We start from the raw sequence: 21,563 nt of genomic DNA on the forward strand, positions 1-21,563 counted from the left end.
CATGATATCAGTGTAAATCACTAATTTCTTTCCCAAAGTCTAATGTTCCTTTGGGGTGTTCTTTGAAGAAGTGGGCATTTTAAAGATTTAACTAACCATGGACCATGTTTGGCCAGAACGATGCTGATTTTTCAATGGATAGCTGAGTGTTCCCAGTGATGCATTAGATAGAGTTGCTGAGATGCATTCATGCAGAATCACCAGCCTGGTGGAGTGGAAACACTTTTGGACTGGGCTGGGAATCCAGAGCCTAAGTCCCCATGACAGCCCCCTCCTTATTCACTCATCGACCTTGGCAAATTACCTAGCTCCTCTAAAAATTGGTTTCCTTATCTGGTCACACAAGACAGACTCCAAAGGTCCCCCCCCCAGTTCTCGCATTCCAAGTTGGACAATGTCCGTAGGACATCTGTGGACATTTGGAGTTATCCTAACAAAAGTCCTGACAAATGTGATTTAAAAAAAAAAAATACCCTGCTAGTTTTGCATATCTTTTTCAGAAGAAGCAGTGTTCTGAACATCACCTTCAGAAAATAATCTGAGCCTACATTGTGGTTCGCAGTCTGTTTTGCCTTCAGATCATTAAATTATGCTAAAAAAAAGACCTTAGAATTGGGATTGTTAGAGATGGGAGAAATCTGATGACCCAAAATACCAAAACTTGGAAACGTGGAATGGCCAGACCTGGAAGGGACCTTCGAATTAGGAACATAGAATGTCAGAGCTGGAGATCTTCTGAGAACAGAAAATATCAGAGTCAAAGATAACCTTTGTACATAGTATATAAAATATTATGACTTGAAGTGACCTTAAAATATTAGAAAATAGAGTCAGAGAATGTTAGAGCTGAAATAGATCATACAAGCCAATGCCAGATTGAGACATTGGGCTCCGAGTAATTGGGGAGGTGGTTGGCCTCAGGCTACAGAGCTTGATCATAGTTCTTTGCTTCTCAATGGCATCAAGTCTTTGCACCTCTGTGGTTTCTAAAAATGTCTTTATGAGGATCCCCACGCAGTCAGCTAGCCAGTTGGAACTGCCTTGAACGAGCTACCCTGACTGGTTCTGGGACCTGGTCTGAGCCTTAGTCCCATCCAGGGGTCCTTGGGAACAGCAGCAGTCACTGGGAGAGTTAGCTACAGGCTTACAGCTGGAAAGAAACTTAGGAATCGTCTGATACAGCTTTCTTCCTTTACCCATCAGAAAGATGAGACCCTGAGAGGAAAAGCTCAGGATCTGAACCAAGAGCTTCTATCAGACGGGGGGACACTTTCCTGAATGACAAACACTTTTTCCTCAGTCTGGCCTGTTCCAGAGGGACACATGCATTAGGGAGACCCCTGAAGGAAGAATTAGGAGACCAGACATTCACTGTGTGACCTTGAACCTCAGCCTCTTCGTCCAGATGGGAATGATTGTCCCTTCACTCCCTCCCTCCTTAGCTTTAGTGAAGGGCTCTGTTCTTTCCCCCTCCCTCACCATGGTGACTAGGGCCTGTGTCTTCCAAGCAAGGCCAAAGGCAGATCTAGAATTTGGTTGACCCTTTCCTTCACTGCATCCTCATGAAACAATTTTAAGCTTTAACTGGAGCGTGTGTGTCTCTGCAGCCTAAAGCAGAGAACACCCCTAGCATCCCCAAGTGCCAGCCGTCGCTTCTCCCCTAACAGTGCCAAGGAGGTGGGGGCAGAAGGACTGTATTTTTCATCTGATTGCCTGGCTTCCTACCCTGCCTCTGGCAGCTCTGGCAGCCAGACCAGCAATGGATTACTCCCCCTCTCTGAGATTTCTTTTTCACGTGTGTAAAATGGGAAGAGTAATGCTTTGTAAACTAGAGAGACTTGTTTTAACCAGAAATGAGTATGAGCAGAATGTCTCAGTTTTTTGTAACCTGATCTTTTGCAAATGCTTTCATATAGGACCCTCTTGTCACAGATATAGAAGCATGTAACAAAAGTCCAGGTTTCCATTTCAGTTTCCTCTTTGAGCTTGTGGGGTTTTAGCATACAGTATCCCAGATCTGAGTGATACTGTGAAAAACTCTCTCCAGACAGATCCCATCACTGGCGTAATCAAGAAGTATTTTTCATATGAGAAAACCCATTGGCCATTTTCTTAGATCTAATCTATCCAGAATTCAATGTGGATTCTGTTTATTTGTCAGCTTTTCAGTCAGTATAGAATGAATGTAACTCGGGGGCTTTAAGGGATCTCAAATCACTTCTGGAAAGAAAACCAGAAAAAAAAATGTCATTTCAGAGCCCATCTTCCAAAGTTAGAAAGGGAATGTTGACCATTCAGATTAAAAATATACAAAAATATTTAAAAGGATTTTGGTTATCAGACTTCAGCGAGTTTTTCTTTTCTCTGAATAGCCGAACAATTCAAAATTAATGCGTCTGTACAAATTGAAAATGTGCGTTCGATATGAAAACTGCACTTGCCTTTTATTCAAGGGAAAGTGAGTGACCCTGTTGCAGTTTCCACTTGAGACAGCCTAACATGTATGAACAGAAATTTGTAAGGGGGGCATTGTGCAGAGGGTAAGAACACCTCAGTACCCCAGCTTCTGAAGCCTCAGGGAGGGAAGCAGAGTGCTAGGACAACGCCAAGAGGAAGACGGGTGGGGAGCCGTCCGTCTGATCCCCACTCCCTGTTGTCAGATTAGAGAAGGAACCCGAAGTGGGGGAGGCCTGCGAACTGACCGGCTTTGTCTCTTCTTTGCAGAGAAAGCTCCTGGCTATCTACCTCCACCATGATGAAAGTGTTTTAACCAACGTCTTCTGCTCACAAATGCTCTGTGCTGAATCCATTGTCTCTTATCTGAGTCAGAATTTCATAACCTGGGCATGGGATATGACAAAAGAAGCTAACAGAGCAAGGTAATTGATCCATTTCCAAGGTAACTCCCTTTACTCTATCCCCCTTCAAAACGGTCATCATCTGGCAAGGGGCTTATGGGTTAAGGAAGACAGAATTCTGGAACCTCCCTCCTCAGCCTCTGTTAGCCCATTGCCTTAGATGATAGCTAAAAGAACAATGCTTCTGTGTTGGGGGATGCTTGGCCATGGGCAAACATGCAAACAAGTGTACGATATGGAAACACATGCACATACATATATTCTCTCTCTCTCTCTCTCTCTCTCTCTCTCTCTCTCTCTCTCTCTCTCTCTCTCTCTCTCTCTCTCTCTCTCTTTTTTCCTTCCCCCCTTTCTTTGTTTCTGTGTGTGTCTGAGTCTCCTTGTCTGTGTCTGTGTCTCTTTCTCTCTGAAACACACACACACTTTTCTAGCCTCTGTTAAAAGCAGTAAAAATCATTACCATGAGTTTTCTCAAGCCTTGTAAGTCTGTTTCAGTAATGATTTAAGGTTCAACCAACATTTAAGTGTCACACATAGTGCTAATGATGAGTTTACTTTTAATAACTTCAGTGAAGAAGGAAGAGCGCTCCTGTGGGTTAGGAATGGCTTAACTCTACCATACACTAATTGATGTAATCGCCTTATTGCACACATTCTTTTGCACCCAGCCAGCAATTGCATCCATATTCTCAATAGGGGGAAAAAATCCCCTCCTTCACTGCAGGGAGAAGTTTACTTAGTTTATTCATCGTAATATCTCCGAGCAAAGAATAATTCTCCGAGTCAAGCCTGTTTGAGTTTCTTAGCAGAGAGAGAGTCCGGAGTGTTTAATTACACATGTGGCTCCAGCACACCCTGTGAGGCTACTTTGGTTGTGTTAACACACTCCTAATCACCAGTTGCCGGCCTGTGAACAAGAGATTAAATGAATTCATTTTGGGTCCTGGCTACTTTGCTGCTCTCATTTAAGCAGTAGGCAGAACAGTTAGAAATCCTCAGACTTGTCTTTTTAGCTCGTTGGACTTCCCGAATTTGTTGGGGGTTAGGGTGAGAGATGCAACAGAAATGATCCTTGCTCTCGATGCTGCTGGGGTGTAAGAGCCGTCGTCCCTTCTTCCTGCACGCATTCATTCTTTCACCAGGCAGTCGGGAGCGGGAGCTGGCTCCCTTCACCCTGCTTTGGAAATGCTCCCTGTGCTCCACAGAGCAAGGGCCTTCAGCACCTGTATTTGTTTAAATGAAATCGGGTGATTATTCACACTCAGTTAAAGGTGATGAAAAGCAGTGCCCAAAACAGATAAAAAAAAATGCGGCATCAGAGGCTTTTCATGAGGCCAGTCGGAGCCTGGAGCCTGGAGCCTGGGCTAACCCTTTGGGTACCGCCATTCAGTGGCAGCGAGGAAGCTCCTCCTTTCTTGTTATCCCCCAGCTCGATGGAGAAGGAAACACTATTTCTAAACCATCTGTAGTGGCGAAGTTCAGCTGGCTACCTGCTGTTATGTTGTTCCCGTCCCCATTTAATTCCCTCGCCCCTTTTATTTTACAATGACAAAAAATTGCAGTGTCGATTCTTTTGAAAAACAGTGTTGGAGGGTTTTTTTTCTGACTGACAATCAACAGCCATGTAATTGCTTTGTTATGTTTCCCTCAAGAAGTCTGTGAAGTGGTACAACTTTGATACACTAGTAATCGGAGTGTGCAGGTTACACAGATACCTGCGGTGACCAAAGCAACAGAAGCTGCTGATTAGACAGAGCCCGTACAGCTGTGTCCTGTTAACTCCTTATGACACTTTTTAAAACGCCAAATAAAGGCCTGGTGAAGGCTTTATAGCGATTTCTCAATGAGGCCCAGAACCGATTGTGAAGTATGCTGGGGGTGGGGGATAACGGGAACGAGCGAGAGTCAGGACTCCGGAACATTGGGAAAGAAAAACCCGTTTAAGAATAAAGCAGAGGCCGAGGTGAGGTGGGGACGAGCTCCCTTCTCCTTCTCCTCCTCCCCCCAGCCCTGCCCTTGGGATTTTGAAAGCGATTGCCTCGTTTGCGATCTAACTCTTTATCTTTGGGTAAGGAGTTAGGACTCTTTTTAGCCCGAGAATGGCTGATTCTCCCAGAAACGACGCAGAGATCTAAGGAGACACTGCTCCCCTCGCCTCTCCCCCACTCCTCCGTGCACCATATGCAGCGACAGTCCAACAAGAGGAGGAGGCTTTTTCTGTGTATGAAAAGACAAAGTGATCTGGAGGAAAGGCTCCCTCCTGGATGGCAGTCAGCATGGATCTGCCACAGTTGTCTAAGAAGCTAAGAGACCAATGAATTTAAATAATTTATGGCAAACAGAGGGCTCCACTTCCCCAGAGTTTTCTCACCATCCGGGTCAGAGGTGATTCTCCCAAGTTGAGGTGTCTAATTATGTCTGTCCTACCTGGGCGGCTTCCTTCATCTTTACGCACCAAGCCACCCGAAGCCACTGCCAGCCCTGGAAATGGATGACAGCAGCCTCCCAGGGCCCTGGAGGAGCTCTCAGTCTGTGCTCTCTTGGTTGGTGAAGACCCGGGTTCTCGTGTCTGCCCTGGCTTCGACAACTCCCAAAGAAGGGTCAGGAGTGCTGCCAAACCCCTTATTTTTGGGGGAGGGATTTGCCCCATCACAAAATGGAAGGGACAGGATTTGAACTTGCATTTTGGGGTGCCAAATTGCTGTTCTTTCCAGTGCAGAAGGCTGGAGGCCTGCCCTGAAAAGGGTATGAGATAACGGAGACAAAAGGCTTTGAAAGGAGTCAGTCACCCTGCGTGTTGGTGCGGCGTGGGCTTTTTTAGGGGTTTCAGGAGAGCTCTACAAAGACACTGTCTCTTTACAAGACAGTCCCTGTCACTGTCAGATCTTCCACTGCCCATAGTGTTCTCCCTGTGCACCATGGCAAGGAGCTCAGAACCCAAAATGTGGAATGCTCCACCTGCAGAGAACCTTAGAACATAGCAAAGAAGAGAACTTCAGAGTGGCTCAGGGAGTAGCAACTCCTTTTTCTCGCTTGTTTTAAAGAAAGGCAAACTGAGGCTTATACATACGGGAACACCCAAATTCCAATAATTTGCTTTTGCTCAAAGAATTCTGGTCCAGGAACATACCAAAACAAAAAGCGTTAGACTTCCCTCTGACCCTCACACACAGAGAAGTAATGGGAAAGCATGTGACTTTTAGAATATCGAATGAAAAGATTATGTTATTAAAGAACTCGAGTTCAAATTCCAAATTTGTAATTTTCCCTAACAAAAAAAAAAAAAAAATCAGTGACCAGAAAAACTGATTTCTGGTTGTTGTCACTTGTAGACCTTGTCTTCAGGGTGGATGAATCGTGCATTCTCTCTCTTGATATCATCTGTTCTCCCCTGAGAACTCCATGTGCTGAGTTCAGAGGCCCCATTTTCCCAGTCCTCCCACTGACCTTTATCGGTGCTTGTGTAAAGTAGGGGAGAGACGTGGCCATCTGAGTGTCTCACACGTATGGCCCAGAGTTACAGAGCTCGGCCGCCCTCCGAGGACGGGGGCTGACAGTGTCCCACATGTTCCATCACACCCATGGCTGCCTCTGGGCAGAGCTTGGGGCTGGGAGCCTGCCCCCAGTCAGGAGTCAGACCCAGGGGAGCCCCTGGAAGAAGTGTCGGGTACACCCCTGGTAGAGGCTTGTTTTCCTCCTTCATAAAACAGGGCTCTTTGCTAACTCCCTGGCCCACTGTGAGGGCTCTGGGGAAAGTTGTCACCCACGGCCCAGGAAGCCCCATTCCCCTCCTTTTGAGAGCAGCTCACGAGCGCCTGCTAGTGACCCCGGGCAGCACACCACGGAGAAATGGACTTATGGGATAGCATATGATTGTGCCCATTTTACAGGGGAGGAACCTGAGACCCAGAGGAAGCTTGTCAAGGTTGCCACCTGGCTAGTGAGAAGTGAGCCAAGCTGTGGCCAGTGCTCTTCTCCCTCCTCCTGAATCCTCTTCCTTAAACCTGTTATTTCACTGGAGATCTTTTCGCTGTTGCTTTCTGAGCATTCCCAGGACGTCCCAGATGCATGAGGTGAAGTGGAGGCTGATTTAAGACTCTTCACCTGAAAGTCTGCCGTAAGTCAGCAGTTGGAGGGGCTGACGAAGGCGCAGAATCGGAAGAAGCAGCGCCGAGGCCGGGGAGCTCGGGAGGTGTCACTCCTGCCACAGACCATCAGGCCGCGATCGGCCAGGACCAGGAGGAGCACACGAGGCAGATGTGTCAGAATAAGGGGATTCCTAGAGGAGTGAATCGGTATCTTATCAAAGTGATCAGATCCTTCCAATAACCTTGGAGGTCCTAGGGCAAATATCATACCACCTGTCAGACACAGTCAGCCTCCCTGCATCTGTAAAATGGGCCTAATTGTGCCTGCCTCAGGGAGTCCTGGTGAGGATCAGATGAAACAATAAGTCAGGTGCTTTATGAATGTTAAAGCCACCACAGAGCCCCAGACCAGAGGCAGTAAGGGACAGTGGGACCAGCGGCCAAGCCAGGCCTCCGAGGGCCCTCCCAGTGCCAGCTCTGCCCTCCGGTCCTAGCCATTCTGGGGAAAGTCACGTGACAAAGAGCCACAGTTTCAGCCACCCTGCTCTCCTGCTTGGCAGCAGGAAGGGACCTCGGGGTCCCAAACACTGTCTGTGCGTCCCACATGAGTTAGGGGACGGGAGGATTATTATTTCCATTGCACAAGTGGGTAAACAGTGTCATAGGTCACAGGGTCAAAGTCCAGGGATCTATCCTTTGATTTTTTAATAGTGTCACGATAGTGAAACACAGAATTGGGTTGAGAGAGGCCTAGTAGGCATCTCCTCGCCCGCCGTGGGATAGCTCTTGAGGTCAGCTTTTCCCGGCCTTGGGCCTGCCCCCTTTGTTGCTGGTTCTCTCCTCGGTGGCCGTGCAGAACAAGACCAGTTTCTCTTCAGCATCACAGCCTTTTAAAGATGGGAAGAAGTGTCATGTTCCCAGTTCTTCCATCCCATCCTCATGGCCCTGGGGTCAGACTCTGCAGCTGATGGTTACTCTTCAGAACCAGCTGGCAGGGTTACATACTGCTTTGCAAACGTTCTCTATTTGAACTTCACAACCACCCTGTGAGGTAGCTGGTCATCCTGTTTTACAGCAGGGGAAACTGAGGCAAGCTAGGCATGTTTGAGGCTAGATTTGAACTCGGGTCTTCCTGACGCTGTGTTCCACACTCTGTCCCACTCCCTGCTTATGGTTAGTGTGACCCTCCCTGGACCTTGGTTTCCCCAGCTGTAAAAAGAAAGGATGCCCTCTTCTCTCTGCCTGATGGATTGCTGGGCTGTGCCTGCACTAGGCTCCATATATAGGACTGGGGTAGGATTCCCAGCGATCGTGACACCAGCAACTCTGGGCAAGCACGAAGACAATGCCAGCCCTCCAGAGGCCTCCATTCCTTGTGCGCCCGGTGCCAGGAGAACGGGGACCTCTCCCGGTCGTGTCTCCCGAGTCCTGGCCAGGTTGCCGCACTCACACGACGGACTCCATCAGTGATTCGTTGACTTGCTCAAGAAGCCGCAGTCAATCAGGACCTGGCCAGAGGTCTTTAGGCTCCACTTTGCAGTCAATGCCTGAAAAGCACTTGAGTATATTTTGTCTTTGATTTCTGGTTCTACATCTTTGGATTTAGGACTACCTGAACATAATGGGACCTAGAGATAATCTCTCTAATCCGTGGGATACGGAGGCCCACACAGGGGAAGTGGGAAGAGCCGGGATCGAGGCCCTCTGATGCCAGATCCCACCATCTTGGGAGCTCCATCGTTGGGGTGCCACGCATATTATAAATCCCGGCACAAGCGGGGCCTCCTTTCCCAGGCTGCCTAATCTCATAGCTTTTGAACTTCAAGCCTTGGGTGCAGGATTTCAGGGAAGGGCCAGCTTCCTCTGTGAGCTGACAGGTGCCTGATCACCGGCACCTCTAAGGGGTCCTTTTCCACATTACTGAGTCTTTGGCCAGAGTTAATTGACTTAAGCCCTTATTGTCAGCAGGCTCCCTTCACCTGCATCCTCCCTCTCTGTAATTAGCCATATTCAGAGGGACTGACCTTTGGACTAACCCCCTCCGTGGTGCTGGCCCTCCCCCTGACCCAGCAGATGTACCTCAGGGTTGGGGTCTGTGCTCGATGAGGCTTCCTGAGTATTACTCTGCAGCTGTGAGCCGTCCCTTCCCTCCGTCCCCACCCCCAGTCCTCCTGCTCCAGCGCTCAGAGAACAATAACAGTATTAAAACTCACATTTCTACACCACTTCAGGATGCACAAAGTGTTTGCTCATGGCAGAACCAGCATCTTAAGTTGAGTAGTGTGAGCTCTGTGGTCCCTCTTTTTATTGTGGAGAAAAACACATGTACCTGATCTCAGGGGACTTGTATTTGAATCCCTACTTTTTATTCCCAGTGGGATCTTGTGTCAGAAACTTAATCTCTGAGGCTTTTTTTTCCTCGTCCATAAAATGGGAGTTTTGAGCTAGATGGAGCATGGCAGGCATTGAGTTCCCCTCCAGATGAGAGACCCAAGTATTGATACAGAGTGAAGTCCAGAGATGCCCGGGATCCCACATCCAGCAAATGAAGCCAGATCTCTTAGATGGAACTCATTCTTTTCCTATTACATTGTGGTCTGCTTATCAGCCCACTAGACAGGCCGTCCTTTACATACAAAGAGTACTGAGTTTTGGGGATCCTTCCCACTGGCTGTGGAAAGAATTTGATCTTAATTTCTCTTTCTTCATTACCCCTTTCTCTCTCTCTCTTCTCTCTTCTCTCTTCTTTCTTCTCTCTTTCTCTCCTCTCTCTCTCTCTCTCTTCTCTCTCTCTCTCTCTCTTCATCTATCTCTGTTGGTCTATCTCTGTCAGTCTATCTTTCCCCCTTCCACCCCTCTCTGTCTTTCTTCCTGCCACATTTTCCTTCCTGTCCTTTTCAAGGAAAATTCTCACCTGGCAGCCTGACCATCCCGGGTTGAACCAGATTAATGCTCTGAAAAATCCAAGTTCTAAACCACAGGCGAGTTTGTCATTTTCTCCCCTGGTTTGTCTTGTGGAGGAGGAGGAGAGAAGGTGAGGAGGAACCCCTCCTGTTCCATGATTACATCCTACCTACTCATTTTCTCCTGCTCTCCTCTGCTTTTGATTTCAGTGGCGGCCTTAACAGAATGTCAAGATCAATTTGCAGCCCGGTTTAACTCAAGGCTTGTTTCTGCCAGCAGCAATTGTCCCTACAAACAATGCCGGGTGTTCTTGTAACTTCAGAAGCCTTTAGAAGGACCATGGCAAGGGCGGCATCTAATGACTTTATTAGTGTAGGGTTTCCAAATGGGCTCTGTAATTGTTCACAGCTCTTTGTCAGCTCGTCATAATTACTGCACAGCATTGTTCCGGGGGGCACTTCTGAATAGCTTCCTAATAGCTCTGAGAGGAGGAAAAGGGGCAAAGGAGGAAAGGTGATTGTCTCTTTGGATTTCAAAAAAGCACGTCTGTATATCGATGATGGCTAACTTGTTGATGATACTCCAATCACCTGCTTTAAAATAGAAAATTAACCTTCTAAAAATACCTGCTTGAAAACGATTTCTCATAGCCCTTTTAAAAGCGCTTCCCCAAGGACTACATTGGGTGATTTGGGTTAAAACCATAACTGCGTGGTGGAAAAGGTCACAGTGTTTCAGTGGGAACATTGGAGCAGAAAGAGTGGTTTTTCCTCTGTTAATCTGATTACTGCTATTCAGGAAGAACATGTTTGAATCAGATACAGTTGTCAAGAGCAGCCTTTGATGAGAATAGGCAGAACACTTAGCACAATTGCTGACATGTCTCTTAAGGGACAACCCTGTCAGCTCGGGACCTGGTTGTTGCCTCCCATTTCCCTGCCAGGCCAGGATTCCAACCTATAAGCCTTCGTGTTTCTTTTTTGGGCATCAGTTTGGCTTGACTCTGCCCCAAATGCTGGAGTCACTTGCTCCCTTGTCTTTTCATTGCTCATCCCTTCCCAAATCCCAGCCCTGAATTTCCACCATTATTGCCTTCTGTCCTCCTGCTCACACTGCTGGACACTGCCCAAGTCTACCACAGACATATGTGTTACAGGCTGCCATGTACCAGGCCATCCCTTGTCCCTGGTGGACGTCCCGGTTCTTCTTGACTTAAGCCACCTTCATCACTTCCTTTTTCCCTCAGCAAGGACCTTGACTTTATTGAAAAAAAAAAGCTGGCCATCAGAAGCTTTCTCTCCCCCAGTCCCATGTCACAGATCCCCTTGGCGTTATCCACCATCTTCCTTTCTTTTGCCAGTCTCAGAGGATGAGATGGCCCTCTCCTTTCTGGTGCCAGCCAGCCCCCTGCTGCTGCCATCTCCTCAGACTGCCCTCCTGAGCCTCTTCTCCCACTCCTAGCCACACTCCTCTGCACTTGTTGCCACTGCTTTCTCACCTCCCGTTTAGTTCTCTCCTCCTTGCAATCAGATGTCTGCCCTATCACTAACCACAATCTCTCCTCTCCAGGCTCACCTGTGATCTCTTTGTTGCTAAATCATCTAAATTACTTTTTCTCAGACCTCATCCTCTTGACCTCTGCAGCTTTGGATATAATATAGTTGACGATCTTGTCATTCATTCAGTCAGAAATCATTTATTAAGCGCCTGCTGTGTGTCAGTACAAAGAAACAATTTTTACATTCTAATAAAAGAGACAAGGACATATGTAAACATGCAGCATAAATATGAAGTGGATACTAAAAAGTAGTTTGGAGGAGGATACTAGAATTTGGAGGGGAAGTAGGGGATCAGAAAAAAACTTTAAGTAAACACAGCCTGTGGGCCAAATGCAACTCACAAGACTCCTGAGGTGCCCAAACCATATTAAAATGTTACAGGAAATATTTAATAAAATAAACAAAATGCAATAAGATGTAATTTTAAATGAGTATCACATTTTTAAATGAAGGCAATATGCAGCCCCTAGAGATCTTCTGTCTAATTTAGGGGCCTCTATTTCTATTTGAGTTTACTACCATTCATGTAAAAAATAGTCCCTGAATTGTATCTTAAAGGATGGAGAGGTGCTTTTGGAGATAGAATTTAGGGGAGGGAAGGAATGTATTCCAAACCAAGAGTGAAGGGATGCTGTGGCTGCTTTCCCCGTGACATCTATTGTGAATCTGCCTGTAAGAAGACCCTGCTACTTCTTGATCTGCTTTTCAGGGGTCATAAATCACTTCTGTGTGGGTCTATCCAAGGGCTTTGTCCTGGTCCCTCTCTTTTCTTTTCATATTCTCCCATGGGAATCTTATAATGTCCCACAGATTCAACTCTTAGCTCTACTAGCTATAAAATTTACATAAACCAGCTCTTATCTTTCTCTATGAGTCTCTCCTGGTACCTGCTAGACTTGTCTACCAGGATGTCCCACGGCCACCACAGTTTCAGCATGTCCTAAACAGAACTTCTTTTCCTATAAACCCACCTCTTCTCCTACTTTCCCTTGAGATCCTCCTCATCACCTGGTCTCATTTACTTAGCTAGCATTCTCCTTCCTCTTCTTCCTTATTCCCCATTTCCAACCAACCTCCAAGCTCAAAATCTTTGCATTTGTTCTCATTTTCTGTATTTACACCACAACCTCTATAGCTTGGGTCCTCATAACTCCTCATTTGAATTATCACAATAGCTTCCTGGCTGATCTCCCCTTTTCTCATTTCTGCCTTTCTAATTCATTCAACACAACACTCCACCTTAATATTCCTCAAATCCTTGTCTGATCATTACATTTCCTGTTCAAGAAACTACAGTGACTTCTCATTGTTTTTAGAATTAAATACGAACTTCTGCCTTTGACATTTTAAACCCTTTACAATTCTTGCCTTCTCACACATGACATCTTTGCAAAGATTATCCTTTATACCTATCTGTAGTGCTTTTCCCCCTACCACTGTCTCTTAGAACCTTTAATTAAGACATTTCCTTCAAGAGATCCCAGCTGCCTACTGCCACCCCCACAAAATACCCACTGGGTATTTGTTTATATATCCCTGGGAGTACCTTTATCCCTCCTGTAGAATATAAGCTCTTTGAAGGCAAGTATCATTTCCCTTTTGTGTTTGTAACTCCAAGTCCTAGCATAATATCTGGTACTTAGAAAATACTTAATTTTTTAAAAAGAATTTTTTAGGCTGTCAGGAATACATGACTTTCCTTGCAAGTAAATACCTGAAGCCAGATTGGAACGTAGGCCCTCTTGACCCTGGGGCCGGTGCTTTATCCACTGCCCTACCTAGCTACCCTAGTAAATGCTTTTTTTTGACTGATGGTTTGATTCCACTTCACTAAATCATCTAAAAACAGAATGACATTCTCTCAGACTTAGACCTGAAAAGGACCTTGTAAGCACACTGCTATTTAGTATAATTAATCTCCTCTCCATTTCCACCTCCAGGCCTTTCCTTAATGGAAAATGCTTCTGCATTCTTAGTGTCCTCTTAAGTCTTGCTCTGTGATCTAAGCCTACAACTCTGAGATTTTCTAGTGGCATATCCCAGACAAGGCTGCCCTTCCCCCTTTGACCTCTCCGGGCTACTTGACCACTCACAGAGCTTGAAGAGATTGGAGTTACTGGGAACTCTGCCTCGATACCCTCTGGATCCTAGCACCATCCTCTCATCCACTGATGCAGTGACAGGTGCCTGGAACCTTCCTTGCCTTTTGTCCCGCTGAACCTTTAGGCCCATTTAGTTCTTCTGCTATCCTAAAACTGAACTTTGTTTTGTATGTTATCTCCCCAAATTAGAACATGAGCTCCTTGAGAGCTAGAATTCTCTTGCTTCTTCTCTTGGTATTCCTCGCCATCAGCACAGTGCTTAAGACATATTTTTTATTTGTACATAAAGGGAGATACCATTATAAAATTTCAGAGAGCATGGAATAGTTTATCTGTCAGATTTATGGATAGAGAAAACTTTAGGATCAAACAAAATTTTAAAAAGCATTACAAAATGTAAAATAGAGAACTTAGATTATATAAAATTTAAAAGGTTTGCACAAACAAAACCATTACAACCAAAATTATAAGGAAAGCAGAAAACTAGAGGAAAAAATTGTAATAAGTATCTCTGATAAAGGCCTCATTTCTCAAATATATAGAGAACTATATATTAACTATATATTAAGAAAATACAAGCCATTCCCCAGTTGACAAATTTTGGTCAAAGAATATAAATAGGCAGTTTTGAGACAAAGAAATCAAAGCCATCTATAAGTCATATGAAAAATGTTCTAAATCACTGTTGATCAGAAAAATGAAAATTAAAACAACTCTGAGGTATACCTCAAACCTAAGACAGTAACTAATGTGACCCCAAAAAGATAAAAAAAGAAAAGAAAAATGTTGGATGTCAGAGGGAATGTGGGAAAACTGGGACACTAATTCATTGTTGGTGGAATTGCAACCAATATGGAGAACAATCTGCATATATACTCAAAAGAGCTATAAAACTGTACATACTCTTTGATCTAGCAATACCACTTCTTGGTTTATATTCTAAAGATATTTTAAAAAAGAAAAAGGACCTATTCAGAAATATTTGTAGCAGCTCTTTTTGTGGTGGTGAAGACTTGAAAATCAAAGGGATGCCCTTCAGTTGAGCAATGGTTAAATAAGCTGTGGCTTATAATTGTGATGAAATGTTATTTTACTGTAAGAAATAAGTAGGATGATTTCAGAAAAACCTGGAAAGACTTTTATGAACTAATACATAGTGAAGTGAACAGAACCAGGAGAAATGCACGGTATAGGATAACAGCAATAACAATATTATTTGATAAAGAATTATGAATAATTTCTCTGTTCTCAGCAATAGTGATCCAAGACAAACCCAAAGGACTAATGATGCCTGCTCTCTGTTTCCAGAGAAAGAATTGATACTGATTGAATACAGACTGAAGCTTGCTACTTTTTACTTTCTTTTTTTTTTCTTTTATTTGAGGAGTCTTATACAAAAGGACTGACTAATACAGAAATCTTTTACTAACTGTACACATATAAGCTATATCTGATTGCTTACCATTTCAGAGAAGAGGTAGAGAAGGGAGAGAGAGATGTAATTTGGAACTCAAAAATAAAAATGCTAAAAATCAAAAACAATAACAAAAAAAAGAAATGAGTGGGGAACCTTATAGAAAAAAAATAAAAATGTTATTTCAGGAAGCATTAATCTTGCATTTCCTGGAAGGAAAAGTTTATTTCCCTGGCAGGTGACTCATCTCACAGAACCTCTCTCATCTTCCAATATAGAGAAACAAGTGTTTGCATTACCTCTCTCCCTCCAGAGTTCAGAGAAAAAGTGCTTCCATGATTCCACTGGTACAGACAGCACATCCTCCTCTCTCCTCATCTGTTGTGGTTTTCATCCCTGTCTTTCCTTAAAAGGAGGATCTGCTTATCCATCTATCCCGAAGTTCCTGGAAGAGCTCATATTTTATGCCAAAAGAGTAATCAAGTAGCCTTACACATTTTCTCCTCCCTGAACTTCCATGCCCCCATTTCCACCTCGTTTTCCAATTAAATATGCCCTCAATTATGCTGTGTGCACAGATTAAAATTAACAGAGTTACCATAAAATGGATGGATTGATTTACCTTCTCCACTTGAGACATTCAAGGCTTGAGTCAAATGCAATCAAAATATAATTTTGTCTTTATTCCTTTGTGCTTTAAATTGAAAATAGTACAATGTGTTTCAGTTTTCCTTTCCCATGTAATGATGATCACCATTAATGACATTTCTGGAGATGATGGCTTTCTCTGTCACAGAACTTTGGAAACTAGACTCATAGCAAAGCATCATCCTTCTTTTTCCTTGAAGGAAAGTAACCACTCAAAATTTGTGATAAGGGTTGTAAAAGAAGATTGTCTTAGCTTGACATTCCCCTTGTCACCTCTTGTATTTCTGCCCACCTTGAAAAATAAGCTCAGGTGCCACCTTTATCAGGAAACCTTTCTCTATTGATAACTGCCTCCAGTTCTCTACTTCTCCCCAAGCAGAACTTTCAGTAGCACTTAGCTTGGAGTCACTCTGCTTGCTTAGCATGGCCCACTCCACCTTATACTTATCTCTATCTCCTTCCCGAATGGTTATTCTTAGCACAGCAGATGCTTAATATTTATCTATTGAATGGACATAATAAAATAAATTGTAGAACTAAATTAATTTGGAAAATTGTAACATTCCAAATTGATTTGTAATTGATTTCTGAAAGTACCAAGCCAGTCTGGCTTTTTGTCATCATTGTCATCATCACTGGGATCCTGTTCAGTCAGGATATCCTGTCCCTTGTGCAGCGGGTGCCAGAATGGCCACTCTGTGAGACAGACTCTGACCCCAGGTGTGAGAGCAGTATGTTCTCGTTTTCTCCTGGTCCTAGGAAATGGCTGACAGTGGACTTTGATAATTTTTTCATTTCACAATTCACAAAATGTTCAGATTAGGATCAAGGCAGGTTTCAAATATTTTAATTAGAGGAAGAGCCAGAGAAAAAGTAGATCACAGCCAGTAGGCTAGCACTTACTAGCTACATATCTCCCTTTGACATGGTCAAGGGAAATGTGGTCTAAAAACTTATACCCCTGGAACAGTGCCTGGTCCAGAACAGCCCTGATCCTTTCCATGGAGTCCCTGAAATGTCTAGATACCAGCAGTGGACTTGTAGGGCCTTGAGTTAAGAGATTGCTTTGAGGCCTGACTTTGAGGTGCTTCCTCCAGTGCCATTCCGCAGTTGAAAGAACCGGGGACATTTACTTATCCTGGAAAATCAGGACTAAGCGCGGACATCGAGAACCATCTTCTGGTACCTAAAGGGTCATCACATGCAAACAGGGTTAGCCTTGTTCCTCAAGTAGAAAGATTCCAGTGACTGGGTGCAAGAATAATTAATGAAATGCTTCAGACCAGTCAAAAGTGGAAGATGTCGAATTCCCTATCACTAAAAGTCCTCTTGCCAAAGGTAGATGAAAATTTGATGGGTACATGGTAAAAGGTACAGAGTATAGCCTGAGGTCCCTAAAAACTCTGATTCTGTGAAAAGGTTAATTAAATAAGCATTTATTATTTTCCTGCTGTATGTAGAGCATTGGGGAGATTCAAAGTTTAGATAATACATGGACCCTGCCTTCAAAGAGTTCCAAGTCTTAAGTATAGAGGCATGACTTACAGACAAGTGCTACATACTCAAAAGCATCAGAGAAGAGTGAAAAAGGTGCTTTGTGAGGGCCAAGAGTAAAAGGCCAGCAAGTCTGTGTGCTAACCTCTGGGGTCCAAACCGCAGTACATGCTTACCAGCTGCATGACCCTGGCAGAATCCCAGGCTTTCTGAGCCTTGGTTTCTCCATCTCTCAAGTGGGAATGATGCTCTTTATACTAGAAAGGCACATCCTAAAATTTTAGTTACTATAAATGAATAATAATTGTTATTACCGAATATACTATGAAGAAGAGCTTCCATTGTGAAAGTTGACAAGAGCAACATCCCCTGCTCAGAGCATTGCTAATGGCCCACAGTACTTGTTCTCTTACCAGAGACTGACTTCTGTCATTATAGACCTGGAGGGAAATTCAACCAAAACTTCCAGAATGAGGCACAGATTCCCAGCAAGAAGTATATTGGCTTTAAGAATTAAAGGGGCCAATTCTGTTGTGAATTTGGGTCTCCAACGAATCTGAGCACATGGCATTTTAATGCCGTTTGTCTTTCTAAATAGATTTACCATCTAGCTCATGTGATGACAGGACTTTGCTCATCAGCCAGAACATACATTTCAGAGCAGTTGTTACCTAAAATATTATCATAAGGCATAAGAAAACACACGATTTAAGTTGCCTTTCATGAACATAATTAAGAATTAATAAGCCGGTACCAGTGGCCAGCCCTCAGAATTTCCACTGTTTTGCCTTTTGTGACCCGTGTTATTAAAAGTCCATTATTTTTACAGACTTTATTAAATTGGATCTTATTAAAGCATTCTGTATTTGCATTTGGTCTTTCATAATTCATTATTATTATGACATTTACTTTTTACCATCAGATCTGAAAACATATCATAAGCTACCCTTTTCTCTTGAAAGAAATGCTAATTTCAAACAGTCCTCTAATGGAGGAGAGAAGCTTTATCAGTTTTTTCATTTATTCCCGATCGTGGTAAGAATACTAATGCTAGACTTCACTATGCTGATATCTCAGAGCTTTTTTGGTCAAAAGCTTAGAATTATTGTTTTTATCCTAGAACTAAGTATGAAGTGAGAAGGCCACTGCTTCCAGAGAAAACACCCTTCAGACACTGAGAGCTTGAATCTGAAGGAGGAGGACATGTTAGCATGAGATTTCTGGGCCAAAGCCTGGCGCTTAGAACAATAATGGATATCTGAAACCTTCTTTACGTTTTTGCACTAATTAGCCAAAAAAAGGAAAAGTAAAAATTCTCTCTGTTCTAAGGCAAATACAGCGGCCTCTGAGCTGATCACTGTGGGAGGGACCCAGGTGATCCATCTCTTTGTCTCTTTTTCACTGCAGCCAGGTCTGGCCGAGTTCAGCTGTTAGCCCCCTGTCTGTCTTCAGGCCACCGAGGACCTCGGCTGAGGCCGATCACCCCCAGCTCACCTTCTTTTTCCTGTCTCCTGTCAGGTTTCTGACGATGTGCACGAGGCATTTTGGCAGCGTGGTGGCCCAGACCATTCGAACTCAAAAGACAGACCAGTTTCCACTTTTCCTCATCATCATGGGAAAACGCTCGTCAAATGAAGTGTTAAATGTAATTCAAGGTAAGACTGCACACTCTCCCCCGGTGTAGGGCCGTGTTCCCGGGGTCCATGGTGCCATTGGTGCTAGAGCCTGGGCCCTTGCCTCTTGCTTGCCTCTGTGCCACATGGTAACATCAAGGTTTTCTAACAGAAGGAGGCAATGGGGGACAGTGGAGAAAGTACAGGGTTTGAAATAAGAAGCTCTGGGTTTAATTCTTAGCTCTGCAGCCACCTGTGTGTCCCTGGACAAATCACTCGGCCTCGGTTTCCCTTTCTGTAAAAGGAGAAACTCAAGCCAGATATCAGAAAGGTCCTTTTCAGCTCCAAGCCCTGGAGTTTTGTGTAAGGAGTCTTTGGAAAGGCCAGCAATAGTCCCTGGTGCAAACACAGCTAATATAATTGTTAAATGTCAAGGGCAGGACATCTCTCTTGTGATTGGTCACGATCACCGACGTCTTGCTTCAGGACTCAAGTACTCAACTCAAGAAAGTGTTCTACCTGAAGTCTTTCTTGGTGCCCCAAGATGCCAGGTTTCTTCCTCCCCAAACTAACTTGTGTTATTAGAGAGAAGATAGAACCTTATGGGGCTTAATATGTACAATGAACCAGCAAAAGAGACTTGTGCCGAGCAGCCAGACAGGTAAGACAAAGACCCAGGTGAGGCAGTTACACGAAAACTGAGAAAAGAGAGTGTCCAAGAGAGGGGGATCAACAGTGTCATTAGCTGTAGAGAGGCCAGAAAGGATCTCCTTCTAGGTAGTGGGCTTGTGCTGGGTGCTGAGCATTTGAAGGTGGGAGCAGATACAGGGCTTGCCCTCACTGAGTTGTCTAGCAGGAGAAGAGTATTGGATTTAAAATCATAGAATCTAATTCTAAGTCTCAGGGTTGCTGCTAGCTGTTCTAGTTGTAAGCAGACTTGAAAGCTAGGAATGCGTCAAAATTGTGAAGGGTTTTACATGAAAAAACAGCAGACCCCTTTTTTGCTCCTACAGGCAAGGGGCAGGCACTGTAGTAGGGGATGACATAGACTGTGCCTTAGAAAATCACTTTTGAAAACTGAGCGAAAGATGAATTGGAGAGAATTGGAGAGTCCAGTCAACAGGTGATGAGGGCCTGAACTAGACTGGGGGCTATGTGAGTAAAACAGAGATAGGAAGGTAGAAATGACAACAGCAGATGTGATATATGAGGTGAGTGAGAATGAGGAGTCGGGGAAGTCATTGAGATCCTGGCTTAGGTGACTGGGAGGATGATGTTGTCCTCCACGGTTAAGAGAGACATTTGGAAGAGCAGAGAGAATGAGTTCTGTTTTGGACATGTTGAGTGTGAAAACACCTTGCAAACCTTTTCAGAATCTAATACAGTTGTATAAAACTGTATTTCAGCAATTTTTGTTATTCGTTAGAGGGGCTAGGGCATAATTCTGTTTCTTCTAGAAACTTTGGGGGCAGGTGACCCGTTTTTTATAGGCGGATTTCTCTCAGTTCTGATGGGATCTTGTGGGTCTCAGGGCTTGGGACATATGTCAGATCAATAACTTGATCAGTTCAAAAAATCAGATCACTCCATTTCTTAGCCATTAGTACAGCGGTTCTTTGAGACATTGAATTATTCCCATTGTCCATAAATGAAAGAAGCCACAAAGGTTTGTATTTGGTTTTGCTTTTATTTTTTAATTATCCCTTTGGGGGCTGTTGCTCTTTGAGCAGGATTTGTGACATAGAGCTCTCACTGGGTTTCGACCCTAGGGAATCGGGATCCACTACTGACTTTCCTGCTTTGTCATGCTATTCTCTCCTCTGAAATTGAGGTAGACAGACAGACTTACTAGATAGTGTGCTAGACTTGGAACAAGACAGCCTGGGTGCAGATGGCACCTTTAACACTCGCCATGCAATTCGTTCCTCATCTTTGGACAATAGAGTCCCATTAGCTGGGGCTTCTTAAGTCCTCTCATTTTATAGAGACGGAAACTGAAGCTGAGAGAATGGAAATGATTTGGCCCTGGTCACACAGCAAGTCAGTGTCCAGGCAAGATCTGAATCTGGAACTTCCTGATGTATGGAATAGGTTGCAGCATGTATTGATGGATAGAGTTCTCCACCAATAAAATTGCAGATCCTTAAAGTGAAATTGCTAAATGAGAAGCTTGGACTGACTGGTGCCTAAGTAAGATTCCTTTCCCTCTTCCAGGTTCTGAGACATGCTCCCAACCCTATCCTGACATTCTGAGGGCCCAGAATACTGAAACAAAAACATGTCCAAAATAAGGATAGTGTATTCCTTAGCTTCTTTAAGTAACTAACTGCGCTGATGGCTTGGGGGAAACAAATTTTGGCCCTTAATTCTCAAACATCTGTTACAGAACTTTAATGGACAGAACATCACTGACAATCAAATATAAATTCTTGAATTTCAACTGTCGATGTTACCCATCATCACTTCCTAGTTGAGCCTGTCAAACTTCTCAATGAAAAGACAAATTAAAATATTTTAATGAGATATTAAGCATTCTAATCTGTAATTTTTCCCCACACTAGTTATTCCTTCCTGATTAATTCAAGAATTGCTTTCCATTTTTTAATAACTTTAATAATGTGAAGTTCGGCAATCTTGTGTTGCTAGGTAACACAACAGTGGACGAGCTCATGATGAGGCTGATGGCTGCAGTGGAGATCTTCATGGCCCAACAGCAGGAAGACATAAAGGATGAGGTAAGGGCAGAGGTCACAGATGGCCTTGGCATGATGGATGGATAGCGATAATGGCTGCCCAAATCACCCGGGCTCTCCTATGTCAGTACTGGCAGAGCACAGGATTCTTAATGGAGTTTTCCTCTTAGCTGGTTATGGAAAGAGTGAC

General features: G+C 44.1%; 1 protein-coding gene across 2 annotated transcripts in view; it reads left to right on the plus strand.

The window, feature by feature from the left end:
- Nucleotides 1–21,563, plus strand: part of FAF1 (Fas associated factor 1) — a 402,722-nt gene that overhangs the window by 318,483 nt on the left and 62,676 nt on the right. For both annotated transcript variants that reach the window (XM_051999721.1, XM_051999722.1), the window contains exons 13-15: nt 2,725–2,879; nt 18,586–18,722; nt 21,327–21,415. In XM_051999721.1, coding sequence (XP_051855681.1) covers nt 2,725–2,879; nt 18,586–18,722; nt 21,327–21,415 — 381 coding nt within the window. The remainder of the gene's footprint in view (nt 1–2,724; nt 2,880–18,585; nt 18,723–21,326; nt 21,416–21,563) is intronic.

Source organism: Antechinus flavipes, chromosome 4 (assembly GCF_016432865.1).
Source record: "Antechinus flavipes isolate AdamAnt ecotype Samford, QLD, Australia chromosome 4, AdamAnt_v2, whole genome shotgun sequence".
In the NCBI taxonomy this organism is placed as follows: domain Eukaryota; kingdom Metazoa; phylum Chordata; class Mammalia; order Dasyuromorphia; family Dasyuridae; genus Antechinus; species Antechinus flavipes.